General features: G+C 35.3%; 1 protein-coding gene across 6 annotated transcripts in view; it reads left to right on the forward strand.

Annotated features, from left to right (window-relative positions):
* LOC117402636 (KH domain-containing, RNA-binding, signal transduction-associated protein 2-like) overlaps positions 1–19,269 on the forward strand; it is a 172,147-nt gene that overhangs the window by 138,815 nt on the left and 14,063 nt on the right. For 2 of the 6 annotated variants that reach the window (XR_004544476.3, XR_004544478.3), the window contains 5 exons: positions 3,368–3,450; positions 6,492–6,550; positions 8,293–8,468; positions 10,424–10,473; positions 12,468–12,718. Coding sequence is in view for 3 of the 6 variants with exons in the window: in XM_034003976.3 (XP_033859867.1) it covers positions 3,368–3,450; positions 6,492–6,550; positions 8,293–8,390 (240 nt within the window). In the remaining 3 variants the exon portion in view is untranslated. The other 4 variants (XR_004544477.3, XM_034003976.3, XM_034003977.3 and 1 more) reach the window with 4 other exon arrangements.

A 19,269-nucleotide genomic window follows, 5' to 3' on the forward strand; every position in this document is an offset into this window, starting at 1 on the left:
GACCCTAAAAAGGGGGGAATGACTTATATACCGGTGTCACCTATAGGCTTTTTCCTGAAATTGTTGTCTCAAAAAGGGGGGGGGTTGAGGTTAGACAACTTATACAGCAGTGCGACTTATACATCATTTTTTACGGTAGGTCTCAAAAGTGCTGTTTTGAATGAAACACGTGGTACTACACTACGTTAAAGAAATCTCTGTTTTCAAACCATGCTTTTAAACAGTACTTCCTGGGTTATTTCACCTGGAAAGTGCAATTGTCCTCTTCCCTTCATTGTCTTTTTTCCTGTCAATTACCAATCGGTTACTTCATGTAGCAAAAGAGGTCTGTTTTAAAATTAAAATATATGTTTGCTATAACATGTTTCTTTATGTTGTTAATTGAAGTGCAAGATTTATGGATATTTATGGATATTTTGTTAGTTTCAATTACTTAACAGTGGGAGGACACTCACTGTAGTATCATAACAGGTGGGCCAAATGGAAAAAGATGTATTTTGCCTGTGGAAACAACATGTAAGACATTGTAAAATCTAATTCCATTCCATTTGAGACAAAATCATAAAATGTATACTGTGGCTTAGATTCCTTAAGGTCACACCTGGAGAAAATATAACACAGACATAATAGCTTTTCTGTAAAATTTCAAAATTGGCATGCAGAGATACAATTATCATGTGATTGCAGATTGTGCTTAGCCAATACCATAGCATCTTATGAAATGGGATACATAATTCAGCTCTGCTCAACCAGATTAAACTGTATGCCATGGGCTTAAAAACCACCTAAGTTTACCAGATACCATAGTTCAGGGGAATATTAAAATTGAATCAACACCAATTAGATGTCTAGTTAATACAACGCTTATGAGAATACATTTTCATAGATAAACCATGTTATTTGTGCTTATGATATGTTATAGCAAAAAATAACATCTTTGTGCCCGTCACAGCAAAAAATAAAATTGGGTGGGTAATTTGACTACAATTCACTTTTAGAAATACTGCACGAAAACATTCACTTCAAACATTTTTACCCCCATCGAGACCCTTACAATGCAAATAAATGTATAAGGGCCTATCTTTTGAGCATGGGGAAATCACCACACAGAGTAGCCGGTTTTAGCCCTAATTTCCTGGGTGGGGAGTAATAATGCTTTTATTCAAGCCTGCTTACAGAAAGGGCTGGAGTGTCACTAATTACCTCTCTCTTTGGGCGCACCTCTAGTCTCTCGCTGGGCCTGCTCACTTCTCTCTCTTGCCCAACTAAAACCTGTAACCAATCACATCACATCCACTTAGATCCCATGCTCAGCCTAAAGTGACAGTAATACAACCCAATGACCAACATAAACCATGCCTAATTTAGCATGGGAACCTTCCCAATTATTAAAGTCACAGTGCACTCCCAGGTTGGTTGATGTATTCTTACACCAAGTGAACCTGACCTGAGAAGTAGCTACAACCGCATTGTCCAAAAGCACAACTGTTTAACACTATACGGGGTACCTCAATTACACTATATATTTCCAGTGCTACCAGTACCTGGTTCTAAAGTATTCTGCACAATTGTACGTGTATTTGCATATTCACTTTTATATGGGCTTATACTGTAATTAATAATATTTAGCAACTGAACACTATCAGCTTTGATCTGACCCTTATCTTTACAATTTCTAGTTGCTGACCACTAAACAGTTTTTTTTCTGCACAAAATATATTTGACATCTTAAAACTTGAGTGGGTTTCTTTTCTTGGCAATGATAGAAACTCAAAGAATGCAGTAACTATGGAAACAATACCGCTAGAGAGAATATGAAAATATTGGCCTGGATTTTCTACTTTTCCTTATTTAAGTTATAATTTTCTCCATATACTTCACTTGGTTTTATAAAAAACAAAAACCATTATTTAAAGCCCTCTGCTGAAAGACAATGATGCTCAAGTGCTACATTAAGGAATGTCCCTGTTGTACTTTCCCTGATTCCTGCTGCTTAAATCTGTACTTTATTCATGATGCCCTAAGGGGTTTCATTGTATAATTGTTGTACCGATACATTTGAGTCAGTAAAAAGACCTTCACTAAACAATTAAGTTTTAGGTGTAGAAATGAAATGTAATCCCTTCTGTCATTATTATAAATGGCAGTAACTCAGTAGTATTAATCAGTTAAACGTTCTCTTTGGGAATGGGTTCAAATCTAGCTTTAACTAAATTCGATCTGGAGGCTATGAAGGGTCATATTCTAAGTCAACCTTCAGTCTTTGTAGAAAGTACACCGGGCCCAAGTTTGGCAATCTTATGAAGCCCCTAGGATCTGAGAATAAATCAATGTTTCCCAAGTCCCTAAAACAGGACTGAAACCAAAATCAGGATTATGATGTGCCAAAGAGCAACTAAAAAACTGTTAACTCATGGATTTTAATACCAGAATGAACGCTTGTTTCATGTGAAATTCTAGGGCAATAAAAAGTCTTGGCAATGTGTTTGCATTGGCCCACCTTGTGTACTGGAAATGTTAATATGCTCTTAAAACTATTTGAAAATTGGAAGGGGTGTACTGTATACTTTTTTCAGCTGCAGAAGCCTCTGGTCATTACTTTTAAACTGTGCTGTCTGAATTGTGAACTGTGCCAGTCCTGAAATCGTTCTTTTTTGAAGGTAACAGATGAAAAAGGGAAACAAGTTTAATATTATTTCATTGATTGTGTGTTAAGCTGACACATAAGTAAAGACGTATAGCCTTGCTGAAACACTCAAGAACATAATTTCCAATTGAATCCTAGATTGCATCAGAATTTTAACACCCACCACAGCTGCTGGAGGAGCCAGGATAAAAAGGGTTTAAAGAGACAGGGTTACAGGGATTTGTTTTAGTTTCATTGCTTCCAATGATATTCCCTGCATTTGTGAGCATGCATTGATCATTTCCAATGAGGCTTCCATTAATCACCATGGAGGAGGAGATTAAATGGGAAAGGAAGACAAACATTGTGTCATCGGTATTGTTTCAGTCAATGCAATTTGAAGTGTCTTCGGTCAGTTTCAGAGTTTATTGCAGGAGTTTGTCTGAAACAACATTTCTGTATTGACTATCATGGAAACAATTGTCTTTGTAAACATATGTCAATATTTTGAGTGAAACATGTATTGGAATTGTCACACATACTATGCAGAGATATTATTAATGGGAGGAATGAGGCCCTGTGGAATTAATAATTGATTTTCAAAATGATAAAGCACAAAATGATCAGTCATTTGTAAAGTTCTGGGTTTTCAGATTTTATCTAAGAAAACACTGCAGTTTTTTTTTTTTTTTTTGTGAGACGTTTTTAATATTTATTTACAATATATATTCTTTCTACTAGGGATATGATGATGGATATGATGGGGAATATGATGATCAGACATATGACACATATGATGAAAGTTATGGCAGCCAGACTCAAAGGTAATCTTTTCACTTTAAGGAACTGAATAAAAAATGCATGAAAAATTTCCCTGCATTAAACATTTCTCATGTGTGTATAAATCAACTACCTCCATCATGATGAAACAGATATATCACTGTTTTAATGTTAAAAGCAACTTATGAATTGTTAAAAAGCATGTATTTCTCTGGAAAATGTAGATCTCCATGATTACAGCATATTACAGATACAGTGTTACTAAAATTATGGAGCATTATTAAATGATGTGTGATGGGGGTACACCCTGTGTTGATTGTATTATTATTATTTAAATGTATTTTATTTGCACCACTGAATTATTAGTATTATTATTAACCCTTTGCGATCCATTTATTCAGTGCCTGTTAGTGGTGAAGGGACTATGTGTATTGCTCAGATCCACTCCCTTTTTTTTCGGCTTCTCTCGGCTCCTATCGGTCTCACTCTGGCATTGAAAGGTTTTCTCTGCTTTTTCTGGAGAAAAAACAACAGGACAGGATCCGACATCAGACCAGAAAGGAAAATTGTAATGTCGGACATGGTCCGACATAGGACCGCAAAGGGTTAAACCTTTATTTTACTAGAAAATCACATTGAGATTTAAAACCTCTTTTGCAAGTGAGACCTAGCCAAGAAAGGTAGCAGCAGTACAATTAAAACATACAAATACAAAAATAAAATGCTCTTGAATTGTACTAAAGTTATTTGGGACTGCAACTAAAATTTAGACTGTAATTCATAATTTAGACTGTAATTCACAAGACCATGGAGCAAAATAAGCAAATGATCTTTTAGCAACCTCAGTATGCACTTTAGGTACCGTAAAATACAAAGATGAATGCAATCTAAGACTATAAATTATTCATTTATGTATGGAGGTAGCTTACATAGAATAGCCTTGTATAAAAAAATATACCAGTGCTTTAACCTTCGCAATGCCAAAGAGGTCCAGCCAACCAAACCATATAACACACAGTAATGAGTACTGTAACTTGAATTAGTAATATATCTCAAGGCTGCATGATATATGGGATCCAATTTGCTTAATGTTAAGGGCGATGTAAACCTATGGACTGTGTCACCATAATCAATTTGTGGTAGAACTATACAAGCAATTAGCCTTTTTTGTTGTAACTACAGAAAAACAAGATTTGAGTCTATACAGAAAACCTATCATGATTTTTTTTTTTTGCAAGATGGTCAATATGGGCCTTGAAATCAAGATTACTATCCCGCCAAATACCCAGATACATATAGTTGTCAACTACCTCGATGGCTTTGTTATCTAAAGTAATTAAAGTTGAATCAACAGTAGCATTTGTCCTTGTAGCAGAGAATACCATCGCTTTGGTCTTACTAGAGTTTAAAAGAAGCATTCAATTAATTAAAGCTTGTTGAATGGAGTCTTAATCAGATTGCAAACTTCTGATTGCCAAAGAGGGGGAGGGATTACATGAATATAAAATGGTATCATCTGCATAGAGATGGTACTTACAATATTAAATGTTATTATTAATATATATATATATATATATAATATAGAATTATTAAACATATATATAGAATAAACATTAACGGACCAAGAATTGATACTTGAGGAACACCCTTATTTAACAAAACAGGATTTGACACCAGATTTGCATGTTTAACAGTCTGTTTTTTGTCAAATCAATTCACGTGTAGAATGTGCCTGAGCATGATTGAATGATTGACAAGCAATCAAGCTCAGGCACAGCTGCATAAAAGAGGCAGGAATCTTTCAGTCGGGGTTGGGGTCGTTCAGAGATGGAACTTGAAAAGTAAGAACTGAAAATATATATACAATTGCTACTCGTGCTGGATTTCAACCAGCACGGTGCTTGTTCTGTGTGATTTACTGTCTGTTTATTTTAGCCACCGTCCCATTTTGTTTTGTTTTGTTTTTGTTTAAATATTGTATTTATAATAAAAGAAAAACAAGCACATTTGCGACTCGCCCCATAGTACCTTGCTGTGTGCGGTTACTTCCTGGTCTGTAACATCACCACTCGACCATCTTGTCCACAATGCCATACAAAAAACAATTCTTCATTTGAATGTTAATATCCTGTTGCATAATTTAAGTTAGTGTTCAGTGCTGCTACCAGCCATTCTACATAAACATTATACCTTTTTCTACAGTATATCAGCAACAGTAAATTATGTTTGTGTATGTATAAATAAACATACAACCAACGTTGAATTATGCCTGCCCTGAGTTAGACAGGCTGTTAAAATGTTCCATCATCATCTTTAACACTGCTAGCAGCCTAAAGCTGTTACATTATGGGACAAGATGAAGTTGGAAGTTCATTCTCAGCATTACAGAATCATGTCCAGGCTGTCAGTCTTTGACAAGATCATAAGTCACTGACTTAGTACCTCTAAAAATGTCAATCCCAAAGCTGCATGCACACAACACCACAAGGACTCTAGCAGCACTGCTAAAAGGAAAGGAAAGACTGGGTCTGTGCTGTTGCAGTAGCTGAGTAAAAACATGATTATGTGTCTTGAGCAGTATGAATAGCATGAATGGTTCAATGGAAATGATTAGTGTCTTTAATGCACGGTTAAAAGTCTGAGATAAGTTCAGGATAGAACAACTTTCAACTGGTTTCACAGACCCTGATTAGCTCTAATCTTGGATTACTTAACCTAAAGTAAAATTAGGTCTCCCAAGGTTAGTGTTAATCGGGGTCTGTGAAACCAACCTATGGGGTTCATTCTTAGGCTAGCTACATCAAAGCCAAAGTAAGTACAAAACGTCTCATTCCTCAGTGGGTAGTATAGCCATTATGTGGGTGCAGAAAAAATACCAAGGCCTTTCCTAGATTACACAGAGACCCTGGTAAAGCTTTTCTTTTTACATACACTTCTGTATGGATTATGTTTAGATAGTTAAAATAGACCCACGCACGTTAATGAGGATTTCATTTTTGTAAAAGTACATCTTCTCTGTATCATATTTCTGTATTTGAGGTTCCTGTGTTGATTGTTCATTGATTGTTCTCCTATTATGTTTTAGTGTCCCTGAATATTATGAGTATGGGCACGGAACAAGCGAAGAAGCATATGACAGTTACGGTAAGGCTCTCTTTCCATGTGTTTTTTTTTTTCTTCTAGCACTCTGATATGAGGAAACAAATCAATAACTGACATCACAAAAAATAGCTTTTGCTTTTCTTTCTTTTTCCTGCCTGGTCTTCATGGACCTCAGACACAATTCATTTGTTTGATTCCAGCTTGAGACTTGACTTGGAGTTTGGGGCTGGAACATTGGACAGATCAGTTTTGAACAGCCTTAAATTGATCTCCACAGGGATAGTGAGCACACAGATTAGTACCAGTGTGTGCTTTACAGTGCCAGGTGTCAGTTCTGTTGATGTCACAACACTGCTGCAGCTGTGCCAGTGTCACTGTGGATCAAAAATCAATGGGAGGTTTTGTGTTTTTATTTAATATTTTTGTTATTATAATTTATTTAAATGGGTAATAATTTACAAATGTGTCCTTGATTTTCCATTAGTATAATATTCTCCCTTTTGTTTACCTTTTTTTTTCACTTGGGACTCAGTTGAAGTACATTTTCCTGCCAAAACATTATAAATGTCCTTCCTGTGTTAGAGGTAATAAGTACATGCTGCATATCGGTGGGTCACTTATTACCTGTAACACAGGAAGTGAATGAGTCAAAGTGAAAATAACGCCTTGAAAAACAAAACATCACAACAAGCTTTATCACAGATTGAGGTACACTATTTAAGAATGTTCTTTGTTCCTTAACACCCTTGAACCAAATATAGCACATACAGCACTAAAACTTTATTATTTAACTGCTCATTTTAGTGTTTGAATAAAAATCATGATTTAGAAAACAGACTAAAGGTACAGTATTTTTTTTTTAAATCCTTTGAAAAATGTAACGGTTTCTGTTCAGCACAAAATAAATTCACTTAAATTCCACCCACAAAATGGAACCTATTGGAAAAGCCCACAGTTGAAGAAACAACAATTTAAATGTCTGAGATTTACTTAAGTTGGTGTCTTAAGTATTTCCTATCTTATGGTTGGCTTTATTGAATACACCAGTACGTCTTTATACAAAGCATGCCTAGGAGCATTAATAAACAAAAATATAACACAGGCATTTTGTGGGGTATAGATGCTTACTATTATAATTTCAGTATCAAATATAGCACTGCATTGACTAATTTGATACTGGCAAAGCAATGAGATTGATCTGTCAGTTACTTTATGTAGGCCAAAACCTTAGACTACAGAGACTGCATTTTTTTTAATAGGCAGGCCTGGGATAGATTAATGGAAATCTTGACTGGGAATGTTTCTTTGGGTAGTGACAAATCTAAATGTGAGATACAAACCCAAGTTAAGTATAATTAATTTACCATTGTTCACAGTAATGCATACCTTGCAGTATAATTCAACAAAATGTAACCTGATGGCCTCCATCCAATTAAACATTGCAGGCTTGTTAGTTGTAAAAGTAGATACAAATAAAATAGACTAAACAGATCTGTAAGTGCAATAATTCAGACTGTATCGGGTGTGAGTAAACTTAATTTGACATATGCCCTAATCAAAAACAAAAATAGATTAAAGGACTTTAAAACTTTTAAAATCTAATGATGTACAAAACAAGGTATTAATAGGAAGTCTCATTGTGATCGTAGCTGATTTGCTGGCAAATTTACATGATTGTAGTACGTAGTTTTATACAGCTTTCTGATGATATCTACCTGGTTTCTATCAGTCTACCATCTTTTTTATTTTTGTTCCTTTCGGTTCCCATTTTGTTCAAATTCTAGCTGATGAAGACTGGCCAACGACCCGCCCTAGCCTCAAAGCACCACCAGCAAGGTTATCCAGAGGGGGCTACAGAGAACACCCCTATGGTAGATATTGAAGGTGCTCCTCTTCTGTGACCTCCTCTCAAAGACTGTATTAATATCCAGTGGTCCCCACATAAGCCACTACAAGACAAGTAATAGTCAATTTCTTTTCTACCCTTGGGATTTCTGCTCTTGGGTACCTTGCATACATCTTGTATTATCGAAAATGATGCAACAAAGTCAGCATTATTCTTTTTTTAACACAGACTTAAAACAAAACGAGACAAAAACTCTGGCAAGCTTTGTCGATAAACCATGCAATGGGATGCTGTACTCTTGGTTGTCAATCATTGTGTGTATTTCAATCATTAGAAAAAGCATGCAGAATTTACAGAGCCGAAGCTTCTTGACAAACAAGCTAAATCTGGGTTCTTGTTGTGGGGCAAGGAAAGACTGTAAAGAGACTTATGAATTAGATGATAACCAAGCTGTAGATAACTTGTTTTAAACTGTCTGATTTTTAATATTTGTTAGTTTTAAGATGTTCAATATTAACTTTGTACATTTTCATTTAAAATGCTGTTTAATGGGATTGAAAGTAATGAGCTATGTATGGAGCTAACTTTAAGTGATCTGTTCGGTGTTTAACCTGTATTTGTTTTTCTTTTTTTTCTTTCTTTTGTTTTTAAAAAAGCACATAACATTCCATGTGTAAGCTTATCTAAATAGGTGACCATAACTTGTCAAATATGTTTTGCCATAATTTGTCAATAAAGCTGAAATCTTTTTGTAAACATTTAAATTTTTGAATTACTTGTTTCTAGCACTAAATGCCTGCTTTATTTCTTCTTCAGGAAATTGCTAAAATGTTTTATATATATCTATATATATATATAAATTATACAAAACAATGAACTTAAGAAATTTTTGTTTTACGATCTTTTGTGTAAGGATATAAAAGCTGTATTAATACGCAGTGGTTGTTAAATAATTTAAAAGTTAACCAGCTAAACTGTTACTTGAATCTTGGTTAGTTTTATTAATGTATAACATGTTACTGGAATAAAAATGTTTAGAACAATAAATGGATTTTAAACTACCCTCTAAGCTTGATCTTACTAAACACAAACTCTGATTGACTTGTTTGCATTAGCATGTCTCTCGTGAGAATGTAAAGGAGATTAACGAGGTAAGACTGCCACTTACCACTATTAGACTGTCTAAATGCTTTCAACCTTTGAGTTTCCAGCACATTTAATATCCCATCAAACATGTGAACATTGCATAGAGTCACATTTTTGTCTTCACTCAAACGAGTGCGTTGAATGCATTATTATTTAGATTACAATAAGTGTCTTTACCAACAAGTCATAAGTGTCACTGCCCAGCTGTTTATTTGTTTTTTTATTCAACCTCAGAAAACTGTATTTGTAATTGTCAGTGCTAAATATCACCGCCATTGAAAGCAGTGTAGAGCGCTGATTTTTCTTTTGTGACTATCAGACCTGATGGCTTATTAAGGAAATATATCACAGGACTCAAAGGATGACTAAACGTTAATCAGGTAACCCTAACAGTAACTGTATAATTTTGCGTGTACAACAACAATTTTAAATGATAAAGTTACTAATAGTTAAAAAAGTAAACCTTCCCAACTTAACCAAACAAAAACAAAAAATAGGAATATAGGCTCTTTAAACCCGCTAATTAACATTAACTAGTGGCATCAAAATGATTACAAAACATAACCCTGCAATCAATAAACAAAACTAAAATTAATATCAATGAACACCTTGCTAAACTTCAGATAACCTAAAGTTTTACAAAGAAAAGATTGCAAGTATGGTTTAGGATAATCAAAACAGTTAATCCTAAAATTGCAATTTTGTATTTAAATGAGGATGGCTTCTTTGTCTATGATTGGTTTACTTTTTTGATAGTAACAAGGGCATAGATTAGTTTGTGATTTAAATAACTTTCAGGTTAAGTCGCATGCTGACATACTGTATATTATATTATTTTTTGTTAATTGTAATTAAATCTTGGGTAATGTAAGATTATTATTATTATTTTATTTCTATCAAAATAACACATTTTCTTTTTACAGGTTTCAAATCTCAAGTGAGCTACTCAGTAGAAGCCACAGATAGAGTAAAGGTAAGTCTCAGAATGTTCTAGTTCTAAGCTCTTGCTTTTGTCAATTAGTTTTTTCTTTTTTTTTTAGTGCATTTACTCACTCATTTTGCAAATGCTAAATGATCAATCAGGAAAACTGATACGAGAGAAAGAACAATATTTATTAAATTAGAAACATATTTGCATTACATCTTTCTCCTTTGGCCTCGCCCTACGAGGTAACGAGGATATAATGCCCTCTCTAGCTGATCACTGGACGTGTTGTTTATTGAATGACGAATGAGATACTAGCCATTTGACTGACGAATGTTCTGGTAATGGAGGCGCCTAATATGCTTGATGTTTACGATTGTAATCTAGTTTAAAAGTGAGTTCCCTATCTGAAGCACCGCTTTGCAGATTTTTTTTTTTTCAGCTAGCCCTTATGTTTGTGATTGTAAAGAACACATTTTTTTCAAAAACCTTTCTCGTTTCATTTATAATTACTCTTTTACTAAACTATCTTTTTCAAAACTGAAAGTGTGAGACCTTTCAGGTACGTTTTCAGCAATATAATAGAGAATTATTGCACAGTAAATTACCTATCAGATTGGCATGTTATATTTTAGAATAAAAAACAATATTTGTACATCTTCTGTAAAATAAACCAATTGCTTTTCCTTTGCTTTGTTGGATGCAACATTTTTGCATTATGTATTAGTTACTGTATTATTCATTGGTGTGCCAGTGTTCTTGGTACTGTCTTTAAACATGTTTTTATTTGAACATGAAAGAAAACAGTTAATTGAAATCAAGATTTACTGGGATATTATCTTAAATTCCAGTACCATAATGAGGCAACATTATCTGATGAAGCTGATACTGGAATTGTATTACATGTAGGGAAAAATGATTTACAGGCATTATGGAAAATTGCGTTTTTTATAATAAACTTATTACTTACTATTTATTTCATGAACAGACTGTCTTATTATTATATAACAATTTAAACCTGCATGAATAAACTCATTTTTACAATAAACTATGCTGAATTATCACTGAAAGAATAAATGTTCTCTGACAAGATATATTGACAGTACAAACAATGGATTATATGCAGTTATCACCGGAAACGCAAAAGCGTCAAGTAGTTATTTCCTCTCTGGTTGTCTCCACATAAAAATGAATATTAATGCAAGGGTAGCTATGTTTGTGGGGGTAATATATTATGTCCATGGCAACTCAACTCAACATTGTTGAACTTGTTGGTTTTTGGTGCTTTGGTGTGGGACATCTGTCTGTTTTAGCCCACTCAGACCGCTTGTTTACTTACAGTACTAAATATCTTGGTGTACCTTAACATATAATTATCCTATCTTCATATATATATATATATATATATATATATATACCCAAATTATTTAATGAGGAAGCCTTCTTACAGTAGCACCTTACCAATACAGAATGACTTGGGGAAATTGCAATTCCATGTGCCAAGATTTATATCACAATGAATGTTGTACCAATCTTGTCAGTCACCATTGTGGAAACCCATTTTTTGAGTTAAAATAAACAAAAAATATCCCACCAAGCCTTAGGGGTTTACATACAGAAATCAACGATAGTGAGAGTATTAATTGGCAACCCGAGAAATGCTTACTGTCGTCTTGTAGATAGAAAACTTGCCTTTAGTCCTGCAGGTTTTCCCTTTTGGAAACCTTTACTTATTTATGTTCTATAGTTTCTAAACTAAAAAGTTATAGTGTGGTCCCCAAGTGTCTTACTTGGTAAAAGCACGTCCATTTGGTGTGCCTGGTGAGCCATACAGTCATGGGACTGCAGGTTCTCGTCCTTTCTATGTAAAGTTGCCAGGCTTCACTAGGTGATTCCACAGGGAGCGTTGCATTGGCTCCGGAAGTCAGAGGACCCCTGGCTGTGCGCCATCAATGCAGAGAAGGGTTAGTAAATAAAATAGAGGTTAATTAGTGACAATTAATAATAAAATAATCCCCTTTTTTTCTTTTATTTTTTTTAAGGACTAATCTCACTGCTCGGCAGAGAGACCCCCCTCCCCCCCGTGGGAGGAAACCTCTGGTGATTCTGGCAGAGAGATGGACCCCACTCTGGGCATACTAGCGATATTCTGATGAGCCGGAATCTTTGCTGTGTACAGCGAGCTATGAAGGTCCTGGCTTGAGGAATAATGGAAATGGCGAAATTGAAATGCCCCAGGAGCGAATAAGTTCCGTTTTTTAAATAGTTTGCTTGATCTGGAAGGATTGAGTGGGTGAGTGAGTGTGGATACGTTCCAGTTTATCGGGGTTGGAGACTATTATCATTTAGAAAAAGTAGGCTTATGGAACGGGAATGGGCATAACTGCAATAGTTGCATGTATGAAAAAGTAATGGCACTGTTTGATTGCTGAATAAGTATTGGTTGACGTTACCTTTGGCTGCTTTGATAATATTGTGTCTAATATGAGGAGGAGTGTCGGATGAACCACTGAAGCAGGGGGAAGTTTGGTAAAGCATATTAAAAACAAACCATGGAAAATTAAAAGCGTAAAACAAGTGTAGCAGGCTATTTAATTAAGAAAACAGCAATTGTATAATCCTTTGTTTTAACCTTTAGCGGTCCATTTATTCAGTGCGTCTCAGGCGTGTCAGGTCCAATTTATTTTCACACGCGCAGTTTATTTTAGACGCGCTGTTTTAAAGTATTTCTTTTCACAGTAAAACAGGTTTAAAAGGCACTGCATATCAACAGGACACTCAGTACTGCATCTCCATCCCCGCCCCACCCCTAGTTCGCTGTATTTTTCACATACCTCTTCATAGTCGTGCATACCGATAAATCATCTCCTGATCACTCGTTTTATCACCAAACTCCTCAATAATGCGATCCATTATTTTATTACCACAACATCTAAAAAAAGCTCTGCAAATGTATGTGATATTCTTTGAGCGCTGGATGCAGAAGCAGCTATCTTGTTTGTTTATGTCTGTGTTATCTGTGTGGCGCCGGGGCTATCTTTTTTTTCTTTTTTTTCGGCTTCTCTCGGCTCCTATCGGTCTCACTCGGTAATTGAATGGTTTTCTCGGCTTTTTCCGGAGAAAAAAACGATAGAGACCTGTTTTTTATGTATTTTTGATGATATCGGACAGGGTCCGACATTGGACCGGAAAGGGAAAATTGCAATGTCGGACCAGTTCTGACATAGGACCGCAAAGGGTTAAACTTCCTGTAGCATGCTACCTAGCCTGGCCTAGATGTGATTACGCCCATGGAAAGGGTTATAATACGGACAGCAGGACATGTGATTATTGAGGAGGAGGGGAGGCAGCGGAATCAGGAGCGCATGGAGCCTGGCAGAATTAATAGCAAATGAAGCCTAAATAACCAGGACGGCGGGATCAGAAGGGCCAAGGCGGCAGGTTCAGTCAGATGGAGTGGACGTGACAGGACGGATAGACTCCCCCGGCAACCTTGTGATGGATTTTTTAATTGAATGATGTCCAGCGAGAGGAGTAATGCAGTCACCATGCTGATCATCTTCCATTTGGAAACAAAAAGTAGGGGATAAAAGTTTCCCATAGTAAAAGCACAACAAACTGTAACAAAGCCGGGACATGCATGGCAAAGCGTATCAAAAACAAACTATGGACAACTAACTTCCACAAAAGTTCCCACAGCAAAGCCTGGCACAGCACAGGGAAGCACAGACAGCAGAAAATGAAAACGAAAAGTAGGATCTACAGAGCTGTGTGACGACACGCAAACGGAAAAGCAAGACAAAGTATAAGGGTGCATGCCAGGGTTTAAATAGGGTGATTCACTGATTTTTTTTGCTGGATATAACAGGGGAGGAGCCCTAGCTCCTGCCCCTCAAATCACACAGAGGTTAAAATTCTCTGAATAAAGCTTATTTTGTCAGAGAGGAGCGATCGGTACAAAGTTCCTGAATCAACGAGAAAGACATTTGCATTGTGAAACCTACAACTGAAAGTAAAGAAGAAACTTAAAATGCTAACAAATCGATTTCTTTATCCTAATAATGCATACTGGTACTTGTTCCATTAAAGTAAACTGACATTCATGGAAGGCTTTTTGGATTAAAGATGTCAGCAAAGTCTTACACACCCTCATGTAGTTGGTTCTGTGTTGTCTTGTGCAAGTGTTTGATAGATTTTTTGAAGGAAATAATCCTAGCATGATATTGAATTCTAAGAAGCAATATCCAATCAGAAGGAGAACAAAAGGAGCTAGTTTCAAACAAGTTAAGGAGCAATGGAAATTTACATTTCAAATTGTGTTATCTCTTCTGGGCTTTGCAGAGGCTTAAGTCTTAATCTTTTCCAGGATTATTTGTTTCTGGTTATACAGAGCAAAAATTATTTTGTTTAAATTGTTCAAATATTTATATTACATTTTTTTATAGTTCTACCCTAAAACTAAATACACATATTAGGCTTTCTTTGTCAACTTGTTTTGTTTGATTGGGGCCCAAGCTGCAATAAGGGATCCAAATACAATGAGCTGTTCATTATGAGTTACATGTATTTGGATTACAGGTAGGGTGAGCAAATGTCCCGGTTTTCCATCAAAGGTCCTGGTGTCCCAACATTTTGCTAAAAATCTTTAAAAATTCCTGGTTTTCAGCCACTTCATGTAGCGAGACACACTCTAAATATCCTTTTGTCAAAATAACACTTTTAGTTTATGGCACCTGCAGTGAAAACAAAATAAAATAAAATAAAAAAAAAGGTACAGTACTAGGGTAATCAAGAACATTATTGTTATAAAGTGATTAACACAGGTGTACATGCTTATTCCTCAATGCACCATGCGTCTTAATTTAGTTTAGGCTGTGTGGTCCAGTGGTTAAAGAAAAGGGCTTGTAACCAGGAGGTCCCCGGTTCAAATCCCACCTCAGCCACTGACTCATTGTGTGACCCTGAGCAAGTCACTTAACCTCCTTGTGCTCCGTCTTTCGGGTGAGACATAGTTGTAAGTGACTCTGCAGCTGATGCATAGTTCACACACCCTAGTCTCTGTAAGTCGCCTTGGATAAAGGCATCTGCTAAATAAACAAATAATAATAATAATACACACACACAATTCTGTGTAATACAGTGATTTTATAGCTGTTCAGTTCTGGCGGGATTTAGCCCAGGCAGAGCAGAGAGTGGTTGCAAGCACCCAAACCCATCAGGTTAAACTACACCAACAACGTCAATAAATAGAGCCTGATGCAGTGAGAAAAGAAAGAAAAATGCCAAAATGTAAATGTATTTTTAATGATTTCATTTATTACTGTTATTACTATTATGATTATGATTGAACTCAATATAAAAGTATGCAATTCGTATAACACAATGTGTTTTTTTTTTAAGTTTGTAATTGATAACTCCAGTGTTAATGAACAAATCGGAATGTAGCATTCATTGTGGCATTTTCAAGCGTCGTTATGCCTATTTTCTTATTAAATAATCGTGCTAATGTGATTTACAATATTATGTTGATTTATGAAATAATGTTTATATCTTAACGAGCAGTGCTTCTTGTGACTATTTCTTTTGTTTGCGTGGGAATTTAAAAGGAATTGTGTCCTTGGAAAAGGAGGGTTTTAATTAACGAAAAGGTATATAACTCACCTTGAAACTGCATTTTAATTATTTGGTGTTAAAAAAAAATAGAATAAACAAACTACAGTATGGATTTGCTGGGATTTGCAGCAGTAGCAGCAAATGTCATTTTAGAGCTTGAGTGCGAGCCTGGGATGGACAGACCCCGGCTGCCACACCGACGATACAGAGAGAGGGTGTACCGGACCATGGTTCATTTCTTAGATTTACCAGATGACGATCTAAAAGCTTGATTGCGTCTGTATAGGGCATTTTGTCGACCTCTGTCAGACTCTGTGGGAGGACCTTGAATTGCCTACAAAAAGGGGCCGTGCCGTACCCCTGCATATGTAGACAGAGCCATAACTAGGCATTTTAGTGCCCGGGGCAGGCAATCAGCTGACAAAAGAAAAAAAATGAGAACTGCTAAATTAAATCATTACTCGAGTGGCGATGCATTTCAATCATTTTTCTGCCCCTCACAGCTTTGCAACCAGGGCGACTGCCTTGCCCCAGTTGCAGCTCTGTATGAAGGTGTTCGCTTGGCAGCATTGTCCTTCTATGTCTCTGGGTCATTTCAAAGGCTCACGGGTGGCTTGATAAATGATTAAATAGATGATTTATTAATGATTATATCAATATCCTACTAAACCCTTTTCAGACAGCCCATTATAATTTCGATCGATGATGTGATAGTTTACTACGCAGTGACAAGTGTGTTCTTTTTTTTCAAATTAGCATAAAAACCTTCGTCAGTCTTCAGACAATCCAACAAACAGCAGTTAGTCCGATGTGTAGTTCAAAAGCGATATTTTTATTTAATTTTTTAGCAACGTTTTTTTTTTTTTTTTTGCCAAGCGATTCAGCGACCACAATGCGAATTACCTGACAACATACTACATCGCCCAGAATGTTTATAAATAAACAAAACATTTACTGTAGTGAAATATTTGTGTGATAAACTTTAGGCATGACAAACCAATCAAAATGTATTTCACTAAAGCCCCTAACCAATAGAGTTAAGTTTTTGGACGCAGTGCAGCATTGCAGTATCTATGGTTGCAGTGTTTACTCAAGATTACCGTAGATCACGGCATCAAAGTTCAATTCTTTACCAACGGGGTTTCTAAATCGTTTTGCAAAACACAGAACGCTTACTGATCCAAAAGAAATACGGTAGAAGACATTTTTATAGAAGATGTTGATGGAATGAATGCCAGGAGAAGAATATCCGCTGAATTATGAACTTCTTCACACTGATATGAAGACTGAAGTAGATGAGCCTGTGAACGTTCCGGTTTTGCTTGTTTAGTTTTCAATAGATTAGTTATGTAAAATAAGCCCTGGTTATAAATAGGCTAATGTGTATAAGGATAGTACATTGTCCAATTGTTTAGTGTAGGCTAATGTTGTTTTTTTTTTACATTATTACTTCCTTTTTTAACATTTTGCCATTTATGAATTTGGTCCAATGTAGTATATTACTTGTATAGCTATTAATTAGTTATTATAATTTAGTATTTATTTATATTGAAAATGTGTTGTTTTTTTAAATATTTTACGGACAAAGTGCACTTTAAGTATTTTTCTGAAACAAAAGATGTTAAAATCAGAAATATATATATATATATATATATATATATATATATATATATATATAGTTTTATGTTTGCTGTTGCTCAGACATTATTCATATTCTAACATATGTATGTACATAACTATATAGACGATATTTGTTATGAATTAAAAATATTTTTAAAGCAGTTAAAAAAATTTGAAAAAGAGATGTGCATGTTTGTTCTACTTTTGTTTTGCTTTCTAGTTGGGTAAATTACGATTTTACTTAATGTCAGAGTGTAACCCTTGGTATGTCCAGGTTCTCACTTTTCCAAAAGGTATCACACTCAATGCTTTAAATAGATATATACATTAACTCACATAATAAGCTAAAACCCTGCTAATCACTTCTCAAAAAGGTAAAAATGCGCACAGGTCAAACAATTTTGTATAAAATCAAGACCATACATGATTTTTAAAAAACAATTTCAGATTCTAGTTCCTGTGGTGTGTGAGATCAGTAAATTACACTTATTATTATTCATTTCTTAGCAGATGCCCTTATCCAGGGCGACTTACAATTGTTACAAGATATCACATTATTTTTACATAAATTACATTGTTATTTATTTATTTTTTTTACACATTATTTTTACATGCAATTACCCATTTATACAGTTGTTGTTGTTGTTTTTTTACTGGAGTAATCTAGGTAAAGTACCTTGCTCAAGGGTACAGCAGCAGTGTCCCCCACCTGGGACTGAACCCACAAACCTCCGGTCAAGAGTCCAGAGCCCTAACCACTACTCCACACTGCTGCCCTTATGAGGACATTTCTAAAGAAAAATTAATTTTCAAGTGGATTTTTTAAACTTGTGTCACATTCAAACTAGGTCAGTGTGGGTATACATGATCACATAATTAAATCATTATTTATTTTGTAATCTGCAGAGCAATAGCTTTTTAGAAATGTATAATACTGTATACTTTAAGTAGATATTTGGTCTGATACATGCTCTAAAGTTAAGTCATCTCAGTCGGCCCTCAAAATGTTAGAATTCTCACAGTCCGCAAAAGGTTAATCAGGAGCAGCTACAAAATATTAAAAGGAACTTTTATGACATTGCTGGATTTTCCAGAGTAATGAGCCATCGATTGCACACATGTTGCACTCAAATCACCATGCATATGTGAACAGGAAGGGTTCCACCATTCACTAAACATTCAGGTGATTTGTGATGCATCCTATAACATCTGGAACATATGTACAAATTTCTCGCTCCTGTCATGACTCTTACGTTTTGATACAATCCGCTGTGTTTAATCATTTCAGAGACCCACTACACCAGATGGCATGTTAGTAAGTCAGTATTGTAAGACTACCGAGATAATTCAATATTTGTAGTTATGAAATTATTTTAGCCTTTTCCTCATCATGTGAGAGGATGATGAGGCACCATGATCTATTTTGTGTTAACTGTCTAGGCTACTAAGTAGGCCATTTTAATAATAATAATAATAATAATAATAATAATAATAATAATAATAATAATAATAATAAAAGCTAAAATCATTTAGTTTCAATTTAAAATAATCTTTTATTCACATTGTACACCAATGTGTACAATGTAGCAGCATGATTTATTTTGTGTTACC

Source organism: Acipenser ruthenus, chromosome 5, assembly GCF_902713425.1.
Source record: "Acipenser ruthenus chromosome 5, fAciRut3.2 maternal haplotype, whole genome shotgun sequence".
Classification (NCBI taxonomy): Eukaryota; Metazoa; Chordata; class Actinopteri; order Acipenseriformes; family Acipenseridae; genus Acipenser; species Acipenser ruthenus.